The 18,121-nt window shown below is 46.4% G+C and overlaps 1 protein-coding gene across 2 annotated transcripts in view; it reads left to right on the forward strand.

Annotated features, from left to right (window-relative positions):
• Positions 1-18,121, forward strand: part of LOC117522553 (neurocan core protein-like) — a 126,855-nt gene that overhangs the window by 100,513 nt on the left and 8,221 nt on the right. For both annotated transcript variants that reach the window (XM_034183990.1, XM_034183991.1), the window contains exons 15-18: positions 13,685-13,736; positions 13,957-14,063; positions 14,178-14,260; positions 16,172-16,316. In XM_034183990.1, the coding sequence (XP_034039881.1) occupies positions 13,685-13,736; positions 13,957-14,063; positions 14,178-14,260; positions 16,172-16,316 (387 nt within the window). The remainder of the gene's footprint in view (positions 1-13,684; positions 13,737-13,956; positions 14,064-14,177; positions 14,261-16,171; positions 16,317-18,121) is intronic.

An 18,121-nucleotide genomic window follows, 5' to 3' on the forward strand; every position in this document is an offset into this window, starting at 1 on the left:
ACTGCGCCTCTCCGTGGTCTCATGCGCAGTAATGCATCATAGTGCACGTCACACACGGAGCTGAATGGATCTCACCGCTGTAATATACATATTATTACCTGATCACCTTCTAACTCTGTAGGAGATTTAATTTCATTTCATTTCATTTATATACTGCCAAATCACAACAAAGTTGCCTCAAGGCACTTCACACAAGTAAGGTCTAACCTTACCAACCCCCAGAGCAAGCACACAACAATGGTAAGGAAAAACTCCCTCTGAGGAAGAAACCTCAAGCAGACCAGACTCAAAGTGGTGACCCTCTGCTTGGACCATGCTACTGACTCAAATTACAAAACAATTCACAAAACGAATATACAGAAAATGTTGCCGGTGCACAGGACAGGAGGGTTTCAGAAACATACACCACACCCATCATTGGATGGAGCTGCACCTCAAACAGAGAAAAAAAAAAACAGAATCAGGCATCAGAAAGACAACAAATACAGTATAATTTGTCAGCATTAAGCAACAACAAGAACAAAAGAAATTCTAAGGTGATCGGTGGCTACTAGTCCTAAGCTTCACTAAAAGACCCAGAATTTAGATCAACTTGGGGCAACTTATGTTGTATGTTGTGCTTTGGGAAGAGAAAGCTCTGTGACCCACAGACTTTTTATTCACCTTAGGGACACAAAGTAGTCCTGCAACCTGAGAACGCAACGCCCAGGCCGGTTCATAGGGTTTAATTAGGTCAGCTAGGTAGGGAGGTGCCAGTCCGTGAACAGTTTTATAGGTTAGTAGCAGAACATTAAAATCTGATCTCACTGGGACAGGAAGCCAGTGAAGAGATGCCAAAATGGGTGTAATGTGGTCAAACTTTCTGCTTTGTGTCAAAAGTCTGGCAGCAGTATTTTGAACTAATTGGAGAGCCCTAATGCTGGACTAAACCAGAAAGTAGAATACTGCAGTAGTCCAATCTATAAGAGACAAGTGCATGGATCAGGGTCTCAGCATCAGCCATAGACAGGATAGTATGAATCTTCGCTATATTTCGCAGGTAGAAGAAAGTAATATCTCTAATGTGGAGGTCAAAGGACAACGTAGGTTCAAAAATTACCCCAATGTTCCACACGTTGTCAGTGTGATGTATGACACACAATTCTCACTGATGCAAGGCAATCTTCTAAGGATTTTATGTGGAATGTGGATGAGATTACCAGCAGTTATCGGCATGTATCATCAGCACAGCAGTGAAAGGTAATCCCAAAATGCCGCAATATGTGCCAAAGGGGTGCTATATAAAGGAAGATATGACATGCCAGGCCATGGCCACATTAATAAAAAAGAAACTCACCTCCAATACAGAATCAGGACAGAGCAGATAGCACAGGATCCAAACAACAGCCTGTGGTGAAAAGCCTCTCACCCAGCTGCTGTGTGCTGCAAATAACCACAGCAAAATACTGTAAATCCCATGTGATAATCCATCCAACATCATGGTGTACAGAGTTGCGTTGTGCTCCTGAAATGAGCAAAAAAGAAAAAGAAATTAAAGTTTGCCGGAAAGGCTGCGTCTGACGCATGGTGTGACTTCTTGGCCCACGACCAGCAAACTTTCAGCAAAGGTGTCCAGTGGCACGCACACGTGTGCCCCATTCAGATTTGAACATAGTATTTCATATTGTTTTAAAAAAATTGTTTTATTATCACTTATATGGAAATAAACAGGTTATTGGAAGAGACTCAAACAAAATTAAACAGAACATTAAGAATATTTGAAACACAGTACTCCACCTCCTGAAGTTTATTTGAACTTAAACTCACAGCAAATATAAGATTTTATTCAGCTTATGTACTTACTGAAATGTTGTACAAATAGTGAGAAATTTATTGGTGTTAGCAAAAAACGTATTTTAACTAACATCTCCTTAGTGTTGTCAAGTTAAACTCAGTCGCAACGAACACTGACAACATGCATTTCACAGTAAAAGTATTTGCTGGGATGCTGGCATTAAATGTTTTATTGTGAAATGGTGCAAGCAACATGAATTATCTGATGTTGTTTAACTTTGCTACCAGTAACATCAGCGACATAGACATTATATACGTAGACGCCTCATGGACTGCCACTGCCTATTGGAGGTAATGTGCATTTATTTGTATTGAGGAAGGTGTATCCCCAACTACAATAATCCGTAACTCCCCAAAATTTAACCGATTTTCTCGGGGATTGATTTGTTAGAAACAGCAGAGATTCAGTTATATTCAGATTCAGTTATGATACAGGATGCTGTCACACATTACAAATATGTGCTTTCATGCTGAAAGACTTTGTCTTATGCTCTTTAACAAAGACATATGGTATGGCATATAGATAAATGTATACATTAATTTTATAATTTAGTAAAGAAACTAGATTGGATTGTCTCTCTCTCTCTGTCTCTCTCTCACACACACACACGGGACATCACTTTAATTTCCTCTGCTTTGCTCACCTGGTTTTGTTACAAAGATGAATCAAAAAGGCGAACACATCCAAGATGTGTAAAACGGTGTGCTGGATCAAGGTGATGTTATGTTGGGACGCAGGTTAGAGGAGCGAACCAGCGTCTGACAAGGACCCAGCGCTAAAGAAACAGAGAGCGGTTCCAAAGAACATAACAGATTTGTTTCAAGTGCAAATATAAACAAAAAGTGAATTAACAGCCTGGTGGGGTGGAGGACGACGTGCTTTTCCTAGCGCCCAAGGGATTGGAGCCCGACAGTTCTGGACCCAGAAATTCCCGCTGGCACCCCCCAGGTGGTTAATGAATCGGACAGCGCCTGTTAAGGATGAGAGGCGAGATAAGTCAACACTGTTCACACAAATACTGTTTAGGGTTCACACCATCAGCAAACACATTCAGGTTTTAATTCAGACTCAAATTACAGAAACAGCTCTCACAGCCCGTGGAGGACCATCAATCTGCACGCCACGGCTGTGAAGAGCGACTTTACACAATTATCAGAGTAGCTCAAATATAGCTGCGTACAAAACGCCAAATTACTATTGTTAATTACTCAAAGTCATTCACAGCTTTAGTTACCTCTGAAGTGTGCTGATGGAGCATGTCCCTCACCCATCTCCTTAACAGGCACGGTGCGTCAAACCTGGAGCGATCCTCAGCGTCACAATGTTAGACAAACGATCGTCACACAGCAGCAACAAGGTTGAGTCCCCAGCACCTTACACAGAGCAGTCATGGCTTAAATGTAGTACATCATTAGGATATCTACTTCAGCTGGAAGTCCTTTGGAACTGCACGTGAACTGCTGATCAGGATATCCACTTCAGCTGGTAGTCCTTTAACTCTGCACGTGAACTGCTCATCAGGTGCATCCACTTCAGCTGGTAGTCCTTTAGCTCTACACGTGAACTGCTCATCAGGTACATCCTCTTCAGCTGGTAGTCCTCTAGATCTGCACATGAACTGCTCATCAGGTGCATCCACTTCAGCTGGTAGTCCTTTAGCTCTACACGTGAACTGCTCATCAGGTACATCCTCTTCAGCTGGTAGTCCTCTAGATCTGCACATGAACTGCTCATCAGGTGCATGGGGTTGGCATGATGACAGTGGAGGGTGAGAGATGCTTCATCCATCATCACAGCCTCAGACACGCCCCCCACAAACCACCCGAAGTATACACAAAACACCCAAACAGTATCTTGGCCAGCCAAACCCCCCCCAACACACAACAGGTGAGACAAATATTAAAGCAAAAATTCACACAGCCTAAGTGCTCCCATGCAAAAAAAAAAAAAAAAAAATTTTATTAGACGCCCCTAATGTTATGTGCAGACGCAGGTTGAGGAGCGGACCAACGTCTGACCGAACCCAGCGCTAAATAACCAGAAAGCGGTTCCACAAACAAAACGATTTTATTTCCCCTCCAGTGCAATAATTAGTGTACAACATAAATATTTAGTTTGTCTGGCGGAGTGAAGGACGGCGCGCTCTCCAGCGCCCAAAAGGATCGAAGCCTCGGCGCTTCTGGACTCAGATTCACCGCCAAACACCCCCCAGGTGGACACGACAAACTGACTCTGTGAAGGATGGAAAAGGTGAGGTAAGTCAACAGAGCTACAGCAAATATCTTTCAGAGGCACACACTATCAGCAACACATTCAGGTCTGAATTTAAGCTTTATGTAAATGAGCAGCTTCTCACAACAGGTGGAGGATCATCAGTCCGTACGCCACGGCAGTGAGAAGCAAACTGCACAATTCTCATCAATGTTCAAATATACTGCGTAACAAAATGCCAAATTACTATTAACGATCATTCAGACAATAATCACCTCTGAGGTGTGCTGACAGCATGTGTCCCTCACCCGTCCTCCTTCATAGGCACGATGTGTCAAACCCTGGCGCGGTCCTCAGCGTCTCACAAACGAACATCACAAGGTCGAGTTCCCGGCAATTCTACTTGAACCACTCATGGCTTAAATACAGAATGCCATCTCATTATCTGCTTCAGCTGAAAGTCTTTTGTTGTGTGGGCCGCTGAAGAGGAGGTACTGCTGGTCCACCACCACCAGAGGGCGCCCTGCCTGGAGTGCGGGCTCCAGGCACCAGAGGGCGCCGCCGCCTCACGTGAGCAGCTACGGTGACAGCTGTCACCCATCACCTGAGACAGCTGACGGCAATCATCTGTGGGGTATATCAGCAGGACGGCACCTCCACCTCATTGCCGAGATATCGTTTCTACCTACGAGGTAACGTATCAAAGCTGACGGAGTGTATCCTTTTGGATTAGTGTATAGCTTGTGGATTACTGTTCCAACGAGAGGTGGAGGTAACTTCCCTGCTGTTCGGAGTCTTGGGTGCAAACGCGCCCCCATCTAACTGTTCTTTGTTCCTCGCCAGCAGTACCAGGTCCGACACGCGGAGGCAGTGGCCACCTGGGAGTTTGGGACTTGGCGGCTCCAGTATTTCCGGGGTCTTGTGGCGGAGGAAGCCGTGTGGTTCGGGTCTTACCTTGGAGAGGCATCTCCTATCTTCGAGCCTGCCCACACGACACTTTTGTGAATTGACTGTTGTCCATTTCGTGATTGGTTGTATTCGTTGTGCACGTTCACAACAGTAAAGCCTTGTTATTTGACTTTCTCCATTGTCCGTTCATTTGCGCCCCCTGTTGTGGGTCCGTGTACTGACACTTTCCCAACATCTTTAAGTTTACACGTGAGCATCATCCACAGGTGCTGCGAGTCAGTAGGCCTGCACGTGAAACATCCTCCACAGGTGCAGCTAATAATGCTGATGAGGGTGAAGGACTCTTCTGCCAGCACCTTCTCCACAGACAAAAACCAGTTTGCATACCACCTGGAGAGCAAAGAAAAGAAAACAACACAAAAACATCCAGCCAAACCCCCCAACACACAACACCCTAATAACATAATAAAAAAATAATGGTTTTTGTTTGTTTGTTTGTTTTTTTGCATGAGAGCTGTGTGGATTTTTTACTTTATTTGTTACAATGAACATTTTTTTCAAGGCCAGGAAAAGAAAGTTCCAGGCCATTCCAGGGTCTTAAACTACCTTGTTAGACTTTTGATTGGGGCTGGAGAGCTAAAAGCCTTGAAAAAGAACTGTGTCGCACAGCTTCTTGCGTGTGCTGGCACTCTGTAACGCCAGTGGAGTTAAGTTTGCGATGTGGTGCAGCCTTACTTTGTGAAATACAGACATCACTCAATTCCAAAGAATTGTGAAAAAAGCGCATAGCAAGTGGATGGAAATGCGCACAAATGCACTCTTCCTTTTTCCGCATTAACGAAAATTCGCTTGAGTTGCGAAACGAGTTAGATGGAAACACAGCTAATGAGAGAGAGGACCAGTTCCTGATGTAATAACATTACACGTAAGTACCGGTTGTTACTATGACATAATATTACAAATGGTAAAATAACCAAAATTATTTACCACGCGATCTGGTTTCTATACTGCGCCGGTTATTGCAACCGTAAGCAGCACAAAATACCGATAAATTTGCTCACTCTCTATTGACTCTGGTTGACTCTGGTGTGAGCCTATTGTGAAGAGACCCATCCAACATGGTGGCAACGCTGGATTACGCTGCAGTCTGAGGAGTCTACGTAGATAATGTCTATGATTAGCGAGCCACGCCATCTTGGAAGTACGAATGTTCAAATGTTACAGTAATAAAAATAAAGGTTTCAAAATCAAGGTTTTGAAAATTAATTGCCAAAACTTTCATAATAAAGGATGCACATCATCGTGCCACACAGACGCTTCCAGCTTTATAGATAGATGTATGTGTGTGTGTGTGTGTGTGTGTGTGTGTGTGTGTGTGTGTGTGTGTAACAAAAGCTAAATAAAAGGCCTTATACTACAAAAAGTACAGAAAATAAAAATAGGTACATTTAATTAACCAGGTTAGTGTTGGGAAAGTGTAGTGACACGGACCCACAACAGGGGGCGTAAATGAACGGACAATGAAAATGCCAAAATATAACAATTTAATGCTGTGAAAATGTGCACAACAGAATACAGATACAACTTTAGGTAACAGTCATTTGAACAACAGGTGACGTGTGGGCAGGCTCGAGGATAGGAGACACCTGTCCAGAGAAGAGCCGGGCTCCACACGATTTCCACTGCCAACGGAGACCCGCAATACACCGGAGCCGCCAAGTCCTGAGTCCCCAGGTGGCCACTGCCTCCAGCTGTCGGATCGGGTACTGCTGGCAGCAAGCACAAACTGTTATGTGTTGGACGCAGCTCGGAGAACCGACCAGCGTTTGAAGGACCCAGTATGAAATAAGCAGAGCACGGTACAAAGGCTAACTGAATTTAATACATAACAGTGGAAATGTAATAACAGAAAGGTGCGGCCTGGCGTGGTGCGCTCCCAGCAGCGCTAACGGTCCAGAGCCAGAAGCTGTTTCGGACCCAAGGACCCCGCCGACACCCCCCAGGTGGCCGCAACAACCGAGTCTGTGAAAGAAGGAACCGTTATGTGAGTCCACACTCTACACACAGAACACTTAAAGGTGTACAAACAGCAAACACTTCCTGGCTTGATTACTGATCAGCTTCCCAACCTGCAGGCATGGAACATCCCGTTCACAAAACTCCACCGCAGTGGAAGCTGATACATGACTAACATACAGCTCAATACAATAAGGTGTGAGGGACACCACATTTACTGACTGTATAACTGTTAGTCACAAAATCCAACGTACCTCAGGAAGTGTGCTGACGAGCGTGAGACCTCACCCCCTCCTCTTTCACAGACCGTGCATCAAACCTGGACATTCTCAGCGTCCGCTGCTGATGAGATGGCTCCCAAGACGACGATCTCACCCGTCTGGTCACAAGGTCGAGTCTCTGGCAAATACACACTGTGCACTCCAGTCTTAAATGCCAACATGCTCCAATCCATCCAGATGCACCTCAGCTGTGAGTCCTGACGAGTCGCAGGTGATCAGGGTGAGGTCCTGACAGCCTCAGCAACACAGCCACTCAGTCCCAAATGCACGCCACCTGGGAGGAAAACAAAAAGACAAACAAACCGGCAGCCAGGCCCCCCCAGCCATATAACACAAACAGGTTATGTGGGTGTGTGAACACCCAGCAACAGTCAGCAATCTCACAGTTCCTTCCTGAGGGAAAAGTCCTCCACTCCCAGGTAGCAGGAAAACACAGTTCGTGCAGTGCCTACTGTAACACTTAAAGTAGACCTGCATTTAAATAAATGTGGTCCTCTCCCTCCACAACTGGGAACAATGGGGACTGGTACCCCAAACACACCTCGAACGGGGAGAGGCCGGTCGCTGATGATATCTGGCTGTTGTGTGCGTACTCGATCCAGGCCAGATGGCTACTCCAGGCCGTCGGGTGCGCAGAGGTTACACAGCGGAGGGCCTGTTCCAGTTCTTGGTTGGCCCGCTCTGCCTGTCCATTGGTTTGTGGGTGGTACCCAGACGAAAGGCTCACGGTGGCCCCCAGTTCCCTACAGAAACTCCTCCAGACTTGCGAGGAGAACTGGGGACCACGATCCGATACAATGTTTGTCGGGATACCATGCAGATGCACGATGTGGTGGACCAGGAGGTCTGCAGTCTCCTGGGCCGTCGGGAGCTTCGGGAGGGTCACGAATTGGGCCGCCTTGGAGAACCGGTCCACTATCGTCAAGATGGTGGTCCTACCCTGGGACGCACGGAGACCCGTGACAAAGTCCAGGCCTATGTGGGACCAGGGGCGACAAGGCACGGGCAGCAGCTGGAGGAGTCCTTGTTCCTTTCTGTGTACTGCCTTGCCCCTGGCGCAGGTGGTGCAGGCCTGGACGTATTCCTGGACGTTGGCTTCCATCGACGCCCACCAGAAGCGCTGCCGGACCACTGCCACGGTTCTTCGCACCCCTGGGTGGCAGGAGAGCTTGGAACCGTGACAGAAGTCCAAGACTGCAGCTCTGGCCTCTGGTGGGATGTACAGCTTGTTCTTAGGTCCATCGCCGGGGTCCGGGTGTCATGTCAGGGCCTCCCGGACGATCTTCTCCACGTCCCAGGTGAAGGTTGTGACGACAGTGGACTCGGGGATGATGGTGTCAGGTGGATACGACAGCTCTGGCTTGACCTCCTCTTCATGCACCCGGGACAGTGCATCAGACCATTGGTTCTTGGTCCCGGGGCGATATGTGATTTGGAAGTCAAACCGACCGAAGAACAATGACCAACGGCTTGCCTGGGGTTCAGACGCTTAGTGGTCCGGATGTATTCCAGGTTCCGATGGTCCGTGAAAACCGTTAAAGGCACCGCAGCTCCCTCCAACAGGTGTCTCCACTCCTCAAGGGCCTCTTTCACCGCCAGAAGTTCCCGATTGCCGACGTCATAGTTCCTTTCAGCCGGGGTCAACCTGCGGGAAAAATAGGCACAAGGATGGAGGACCTTGTCGGACTCCCCACTCTGGGACAGCATGGCTCCTATCCCTGAGTCAGAGGCATCCACTTCAACTATAAACTTGGCGATTGGGATCGGGCTGCGCCAGAACTGGTGCAGTCGAGAACCGACGTTTCAACTCCTTAAACGCGGCTTCGCACCGATCCGACCAGGTGAAGGGGACTTTAGTGGAGGTTATGGCCATCAGGGGGCTAACAACCTGGCTATAGCCCTTTATGAACCTCTGGTAGAAATTTGCAAAGCCGAGGAACTGCTGCAATTTCCTACGGCTTGTCGGTTGGGGCCAATCTCTCACCGCCGCAACCTTGGCTGGATCAGGGGCGACGGAGTTGGAGGAGATTATGAACCCCAGGAAGGACAAAGAAGTGCGGTGGAACTCGCACTTCTCGCCCTTCACAAACAACCGGTTCTCCAACAACCGCTGCAGGACCTGACGTACATGCTTCACATGAGTCTCAGGATCCGGGGAGAAGATGAGAATATCGTTTAGGTATACGAAGACGAACCAATGCAGGAAGTGCCGCAAGATGTCATTAACCAAAGCTTGGAACGTCGCGGGCGCATTGGTGAGGCCGAACGGCATGACCAGGTACTCAAAGTGACCTAACGGGGTGTTAAATGCCGTTTTCCACTCGTCTCCCTTCCGGATCCGAACCAGGTGATATGCATTCCTAAGATCCAATTTGGTGAAAATTTAGGCTTCATGCAAGGGCGTGAACACTGAATCTAGCAGAGGCAGCGGGTATCTGTTGCGAACCATAATGTCGTTCAGCCCTCTGTAGTCAATGCATGGACGGAGTCCGCCGTCTTTTTTGCCCACAAAAAAGAAACCAGCACCCATCGGGGAGGTGGAGTTCCGGATCAAGCCGGCAGCTAAAGAGTCCCGTATGTAGGTCTCCATTGATTCGCACTCCGGACGTGAGAGGTTGTACAGCCTGCTGGACGGGTACTCGACGCCCGGGATCAAATCAATTACATAATTGTACGGACGGTGCGGGGGCAGCATGAGTGCCAGATCCTTGCTGAAGACGTCAGCGAGGTCGTGGTACTCGGCTGGCACCGCCGCCAGATTGGGAGGAATTTGAACCTCCTCTTTAGCTGTCACGCCGGGTGGAAACGAGGATCCTAAGCACTCCCGGTGGCAGGTTTCGCTCCACTGCGTCACAACCCCAGACGGCCAATCTATCCGGGGATTGTGCTTTACCATCCATGGAAAACCCAAAATCACTCCGGAGGTAGAAGGTGTTACATAAAACACAATCTCCTCCCTGTGATTCCCAGACACAACCAATGTCACGGGCTGTGTCTGGTGTGTGATTAATGGGAGAAGGGTGCCATCTAGTGCCCCTACCTTAAATGGTGAAAGTAGGGCCACTAGAGGGAGCCCAACTTCCTTTGCCCATCTGCTGTCCAGCAGATTCCCTTCCGACCCCGTGTCCACCAGTGCTGGGGCATGAAGGATTAGATCCCTGCTCAGGATCGTGACTGGGATGTGTGCGGATTTACGGGGTTTCCCCGCGTGAGTGTTATGGCCCACCCTTAGCCCAGTCTCTAAGGGCGGGCGTTTGTAGTTTAACCACTTGGGGCAGTTCTTTTGTATGTGCTCACTTGAGCCACAGAAAAAACACTCCCCGCAGGCCAGCCTCCGTTGTCTGTTATGTGATTTTACTTTGGCCCTGCTCGTGTCCATAGCTTCGTCAGCAGGGGGAGCTGTTGCCACACGGAGCTCTCTGGCTGTGGAGCGTGGGGACGGCGGCACCCTTTCGGACCCAGAAGGAAGAGGGACGGCTCGTGCCCAGCCACGCCCTTCGCCCCGCTCCCGACGATGTTCTTCTAATCGGTTGTCTAACCGTATAACCAGGTCGATAAGCCCGTCAAAATCCCGCAGCTTGTCCTTAGCCAGCAGATGCTCCTTCAGGACTGGAGACAGTCCGTTTATGAAGGCGGCGTGGAGTGCGACAGTATACCAGCCGGCTCTCGCTGCTGCTATGTGGAAGTTGACTGCATACTCGGCCGCACTCTGACGCCCCTGTCTCATTGACAGCAGCACATTCGAAGCGGACTCGCCTCTATTGGGGTGATCGAACACTTGTTTGAACTCCTGCACAAACCCAGCATATGTTGTTAGGAGCCGTGAATTCTGCTCCCAGAGCGCCGTAGCCCAGGTGCGTGCCTCTCCTCGAAGCAAATTTATAACATAAGCCACCCGGCTGGCATCTGACGCGTACATGACGGGACGCTGTGCAAAGACGAGGGAACACTACATCAGGAAGTCTGCGCACATCTCGACACAACCTCCGTACGGCTCCGGAGGGCTTATGTATGCTTCAGGGGACGGGGGGGGGGGGGGGGGGGGGTTCGTTGAACGACCACTGGAATGTCTGTATTCGGCACCAGGTCAGCAGGAGGAGGTGCTGCAGCTGCGCCCTGCGCGTGCGCTTCCACCTGAGCGGTGAGAGCCTCCATCCTCCGATTGAGTATAACGTTCTGCTCAGTTACTAAATCCAACCGAGCAGTTAAGGTGGTTAAGATCTGCTGCAGCTCACCTAACACGCCTCCTGCTGGCGCCTGTGCACCTTGCGTTTCCATTGGTGGTTCACTCGATGGTTGATGCCCCTCGGGATCCATGACGTGTGGCCAAGAAATCCTGTTGGGAAAGTGTAGTGACATGGACCCACAACAGGGGGCGTAAATGAACGGACAATGAAAATGCCAAAAGATAACAATTTAATGTTGTGAAAATGTGCACAACGGAATACAGATACAACTTTAGGTAACAGTCAATTGAACAACAGGTGACGTGTGGGCAGGCTCGCGGATAGGAGACGCCTGTCCAGAGAAGAGCCGAGCTCCACATGATTTCCACTGCCAACGGAGACCCGCAACACACTGGAGCCGCCAAGTCCTGAGTCCCCAGGTGGCCACTGCCTCCAGCTGTCGGATAGGGTACTGCTGGCAGGAAGCACAAACAGGTTATGTGGGTGTGTGAACACCCAGCAACAGTCAGCAAACTCACAGTTCCTTCCTGAGGGAAAAGTCCTCCACTGCCAGGTAGCAGGAAAACACAGTTTGTGCAGTGCCTACTGTAACACTTAAGAAATTTAGGAGTGGAATCGCCAACTCCTCCAAATTCCTACAAACCAGCTCCAAGCTGTAAGTGACAGAAGGTTACGACTGCAAAACGTTCAGAAGCAATTATGTGTGTACGGCACAGAAAACGGCTGAGAATGGTTACCTGTTGGGTAAGCTGATTTCTCGGCAGGGATGTGATGTCACTGCCAGGCTTTTATGGAAGATGGTGATGATGGATGATTGATGACAGCTGTCAGCTCCGGGCTCCTGGTGCTCCTGGGGGGCGACTGCGCCCTCTGGTGCCTGAAGCCCGCCTTCAGGCAGGGCGCCCTCTGGTGGTGGGCCAGCAGTACCTCCTCTTCTGGCGGCCCACACAACAGTTAGTCCCATTGAGACCTCTTTTTCAAGGGAGACCTGGACAATTATAAAGTTTCCAGTTCACCTAACCTGCATGTCTTTAAAGATGGGAGGAAACTGGAGCACCCACAGGAAACCTATGCAAACTCCACACAGAAAAGTCACAGGTGGGAATTGAACCCATTACCTTCTTTCTGTGAGGCAACAGTGTTAACCACTAAGCCACCATGCTGCCAAATGTCTGCCACATCACTTAAAGTGCAGGGTACATTGAACAATTTGTAAGCAACAGGCATGGCATGCTCAAGTTTAGGATTGTAACAGCTTGTGCATTGAAAGTCCTCTTAAGTCTTTTTGTTTAAGCCAATACTCTGCTGAATCATTTGCTTGATTTCAGAAGCTCAAACAGATCGTTACAGAGATGGGATGCAGTTTTTCCAAAGTAATTCCTTACAAAATGGGAACATTCTGCAAAGGTCAATGTAAATGATGATTTTTCATGATTTACCTCAATACTTTTCAAACAGCCGATGATGGAACAGGATGGAATACACCACTTGGTGCAACAAAACACAAGCAGACAGGTCGTATTTAAAAACATCAACGATCATAAGGTTGCACTGGGGTTTGATGCCAGAAGTTCAACTGATGTGGAAATCTGCACACACAAGGACAGTTTGATCCCTGTGTGAGCATAAACTGGGGCAGTGAACTCACAAAGCTGCCTTTGAAAACTTGATTCTCATAACGTGCCTTTACGTGCACATAGGCACACAAAATGTCAATGGTTTTGAAGAGCTAATAACCTCATAAAATACACACCATAGTACAAGGGTGTGCACACATGCACACACACACAAACCAACAAATCTGGTATTGAAGGTGTGTGTGTGTGTGTGTGTGTGTGTGCGCGCATGCGTGCATGTGTGCATTAGTAGTAACGAGGATTAATGAATATCTAACCTTTGTCGTTATAAATGATTGTGCAGACCTTGGTGTTATTAATGAATACTAATCGTGCACAGAGTGGGCCACATGTGCTGTGAATTGAAAATGACTGCGTTCATGCATTTATCCTCTCAGGATGCTACAGTCGTATATTTTATTCTTCCTAATCTTCCAAGTCTGCCAAATGGGATGGAACACTCAGCTAAAAAAAAAAAAAGGAAAAAAAAAAAGAAAAGTTCTTCTATCTTATATAGCTTGTTTTTTATTTCTCTCTCTCTCTCTCTCTTTTATTAAACTGTGATTATGATTTGTCTTACTTTTTATGCAATAATTTTCACTGTATGGTGTTTTGCATTCATATTTGCAGATATTGAAGGTTGTGAACACGGGTGGAGGAAGTTCCATGGCCACTGCTACAGGTGGGACTGATGAAAAATTGTGTGCACTTGAAAATAAATGGGGCTAAAATGTAATTTACCAGCAGCCACACGTACCTCATCTGTCTGTATTAGCCTCTTTTATACCCTTGGATTACCCATGACACACTTGCTGCAGTGCGCTGCACCATTTGAACTTGTCTTGCTGTGTCATAAATGAAATACACACTTTCATATGCACTTTCTTCGTGCTATCCCACAGGTATTTCCCTCACAGACACACCTGGGAGGATGCAGAGAAAGACTGCAGAGAGCACAGTGCACACCTCAGTAGCATCACCTCCACTAATGAACAGGAATTCATTAATGGTAAGTGTGAGCATGCACATGTCTGCTTTGAAACGTTAGAATAGAGCTGGAGCACAACAACGTTTCATGGCTATCAGCAGTGAGTAATTGGTGCTGCTGTTTGTTTTTTTCCAGGTCTGGGTCACGACAATGCTTGGATGGGTCTGAATGACCGCACAGTAGAGGAAGACTTTCAGTGGACTGACAGCAGTGATCTGGTTAGTGATCAGTTTTGACAATTCCATACTATAAATCCACATCTAATGTTTCATTTTTCAACTTGGAAAAAAAACAAAAAAAAAAACAAATTGCATCTTCATTCATGCACAGTGTGTGTGTGTGTGTGTGTGTGTGTGTGTGTGTGTGTGTGTGTGTGCGTGCGTGCGTGCGTGCGTGCGTGTGTGCATGTCCATGGCTTCGATCATGCAAAAACTGGGGACAGCTGGCATTTACTGTTTGGAATGCTTATGTATTTTGGGATGAAGGATGAATGCTGCGAAAACGGAAAGTTGATAGAACAAATATTTTGGGAGCAATTAGTCATTTTAGCTAACCAGTAAACAATGGACATTGTGCTGCAATGCACCATGGGGGTTTTGAGGTTTTAAATGCTGTTATTGTGGTTCATGTTAGTTTAGCAGTGTTGTTAGTGTTATTGATTTATTATGTTTTTGCAGTTCAATTGGTTTAGTTAAGTGTTGTGTTGCTCTTACCATGAGGGAGTTGTCTCATGTTTACGGATGGGTATTGATAACATTTTATTTTAAGCAATTTACTTAAACAATTTCTAAATACATTAAGATAGTAAATTAACATTAAAAAATTACATAATTAACAGGAAATAAAAGGGCTGACTTCCTCTTCTAAAAACTGTTGAGGTCTAAAGTTGTAAAAACATTCTGGAATCACAAACCATTCCAACTCATTATACAAGCTTTGCTTAATTTATTGCCACTTTTGAAAAATGTCAGCTACCTATTTTATAAACACTACCCCATCTAGAGCCCATGGATCCCCACGGGCAACACACTAGTGTTAACATAACTCTGCATTTTCCTGAGTTAATTTAACACAGTCCATTCAGCACTCTGCCAGTTTCATTATTTTAAGTCCCAGCAGTGAAATTTTCAAGACAACAGAGATTATTTAACACTTTGGATAAAAATAGTAATTGTATGGTAACATCACATACAAATGTATCAGGTTGGATTTGAACCATCAACCTTCTACTTACTAGTCAGCAGCACTGTAAGAGCACTGCTATTGAGGGTTGCTAGCATTTGCCACAGGGAATCCTCCCCCACACTCTTTTTTTCTAATTAACTCATGGATGGAGTAAAAATTACACCTTTAAGTGATAAGTGGACTGCATTTATACAGCCCTTTTCCATCTGCATTAGAAACTCAAAGTGCTTCACAGTTATGTCTCACATTCACACACCGATGTCATGGTGCTGCCATGCAAGGCACTCAGTACACACCGGGAGCAACCAGGGGATTAACGACCTTGCCCAAGGGCCCTTAGTGATTTTCGTGTCTGGCTGGGTTTTGAGCCAAGGATCCTCTGGTCTGAAGTCCAACGCTTAACCACTAGACCATCACCTTATTTAGCTCTCTAAGGGGAGCTAAATAAGAATTTTAGAGAGTTTACGCCACATGGATATGATCCTCTCTGAAAAACCCAACACAGTATGATCACCAGTGTAAAACTAACACTGACAGTGTTAAATTAACACTGCCAGAGTACATATGGTCCCACTCTGCTCAGAGTGGGACCATATGTACACTGTCAGTGTTAATTTAACACTGGTGATTTTACTGTGAAGGCTTTGGCAAGGGTGTTAAAATAACACAAAGAAATTAAAATCAAATCTGAAAAGTTTGATTTGTAAAAGTTTAACACTCCAGTATTTGCTGTGTATTGCGAAAACATGAATGGCAGACTGTCAACCAAATCTCTTTTTCCTCCCTTCTGGATGGAAAAAGAGATGAAAGACCAGCAAGCGTTTGTTTTCTAGGGTCAGTAGGTGAGTTGAGTCAGTACATGGGTTGTGCAATTTCAGATTTCTAGTTTCACCTGACTGCACTGTTCAATCATAGATGAGGTCTGCTGTTTTGTTGTCACGCAGATCTATGAGAACTGGAGGGAGAGCCAGCCGGATAACTTCTTTGCAGGTGGTGAGGACTGTGTGGTGACCATTGCCCATGAGGATGGCAAGTGGAATGATGTGCCATGCAACTACAACCTGCCTTATATCTGCAAGAAAGGCACAGGTACAGGAACGCAACTGGAATCATCTGTGGTTACTTACTAAAAATTCACAGGTGTAACCACTGATGGTTTGTATTCCCCTGCGAATACAAAATTCAAGTTTTTGTTTTTTTTTGATATATGACAATATATGTATTTTTAATACATTTTACAAATTTGAGTCCTGTTGCTATTGATGTGGCAGGTGATTATATGAGTGAGTGAGAGGATTTCCTTTGTTATTAAACCACAATAATCAGAGCATATTCATAAATACAAAGTGTTTGCCGACGTTCATTAACAACAACCGCCAATGGTCCTGTTGGCCAGCAGGGTGCCAGTGGAACATATGCTGCTGTTGATCAAAGGAGAAGCTGGAGAGGGTGAAGGTTTGTCCACAGGCAGTGGAGGAGGGTAAGGAGGAAGAGTAGAAATATGGACGTGAGAGTCAGTACTTTGAATGTTGGCAGTATGACAAGTAAAAGGAGAGAGAGGTAGCTGATATGGTGTAACAGAAAAGTGTCACAAAAGTACACATGAAAGGCAAGTAAGGCCAGGAGCATCGGAGAAATGAAGTAGGAGTGATCTCAAAGGAAGAGTATATTAAGAGTGTGCTGGAGGTGAAGCGAGTGTCTGAGAAAGTGATGATTGTGAAGCTGGAAATTGAAGAGGCGATGATGTCATCAGCCTGTGTGCTTACAGGTGCATCTCCAAAAAATTGAATATCTTGAAAAAAATTGTGTTTTGGTGTTTATTTCAGAAAGTGATATTTTAATATAGTTTAGGCTCATTAAATATAAACTAAAATTCTTTTGATAATTTCAGCCTACAGCAAAACACACTGACACATTGACTCCCTCTACAAGGAGGATAGGCCACAGAAGGTCTTTGCTGAAAGGGATGGCTTTGCACGGTGCTACATCACAGAATGTTGATGTGTGTGAGGAAAAGATGCACAGCCAACAGGGATGGCTGCAGCCTTGAGAAGACTGTCAATCAAAGCTGATTGAATAACTTGAGGGAGCTTCACAAGGAGTGGACTGAGGCTGGAGTCAGTGCATCAAGAGCCACCACGCACAGACATGTCCAGGGAATGGGATGCAAGTGATGCATTACTCATGTCATCACTCCTGAACAGGAAAGAATGTCAGAAGCATCTTACCTGGGCTAAGGGCTGGACCATTGTGCAGTGATCCAACATTCTCTTTTCAGATAAAAGTAAATTTAGCATTTCATTTTAGAAATCAAGGTCCCAGACTCTGGAGAAAGAGTGGAGTGGCACATAATCCAAGTTGCTTGAAGTTTAGTGGGAAGTTTCCACAATCAGTGATGATTTGGGGTGCCATGTCATCTGCTGGTGTTGGTCCAGGCCCGGCGCCAGAAAAAAAATATTAAGGGGGCGATGAGTTTATCACAGGGGGCGGGGTCGCCCCTCCCCCACAAAAAAAAGTGCTCACCGGAGGGTACGTGCCTCTGAGTGTGCGTAATGAATTGGGTGCGCTCCTGGAAAGCTCGTGTATTTAGGCTACACCGTTGTAAGAGACTGACTGAGTAAGAGTAAAGAGTGATGACAGTATTTTTTAATTATTATTTGAACGTATAGACCCTCGGTCAAGTGATCTCCTGCATACCATAAAAGCAAACCAACAACTGATCTGAGAAATGACACGAGACAGTAGATTAACCCCACATAAACCTTTCATGTAGATATACAGTGGTCCCTTGTTTATCGCGAGAGTTACGTTCTAAAAATAACCCGCAATAGGTGAAATCCATGAAGTAGCCAGCGTTATTTTTTTTTACAATTATTATAGACATTTTAAAGCTG

This window comes from Thalassophryne amazonica, chromosome 12 (assembly GCF_902500255.1).
Source record: "Thalassophryne amazonica chromosome 12, fThaAma1.1, whole genome shotgun sequence".
Lineage (NCBI taxonomy): Eukaryota > Metazoa > Chordata > Actinopteri > Batrachoidiformes > Batrachoididae > Thalassophryne > Thalassophryne amazonica.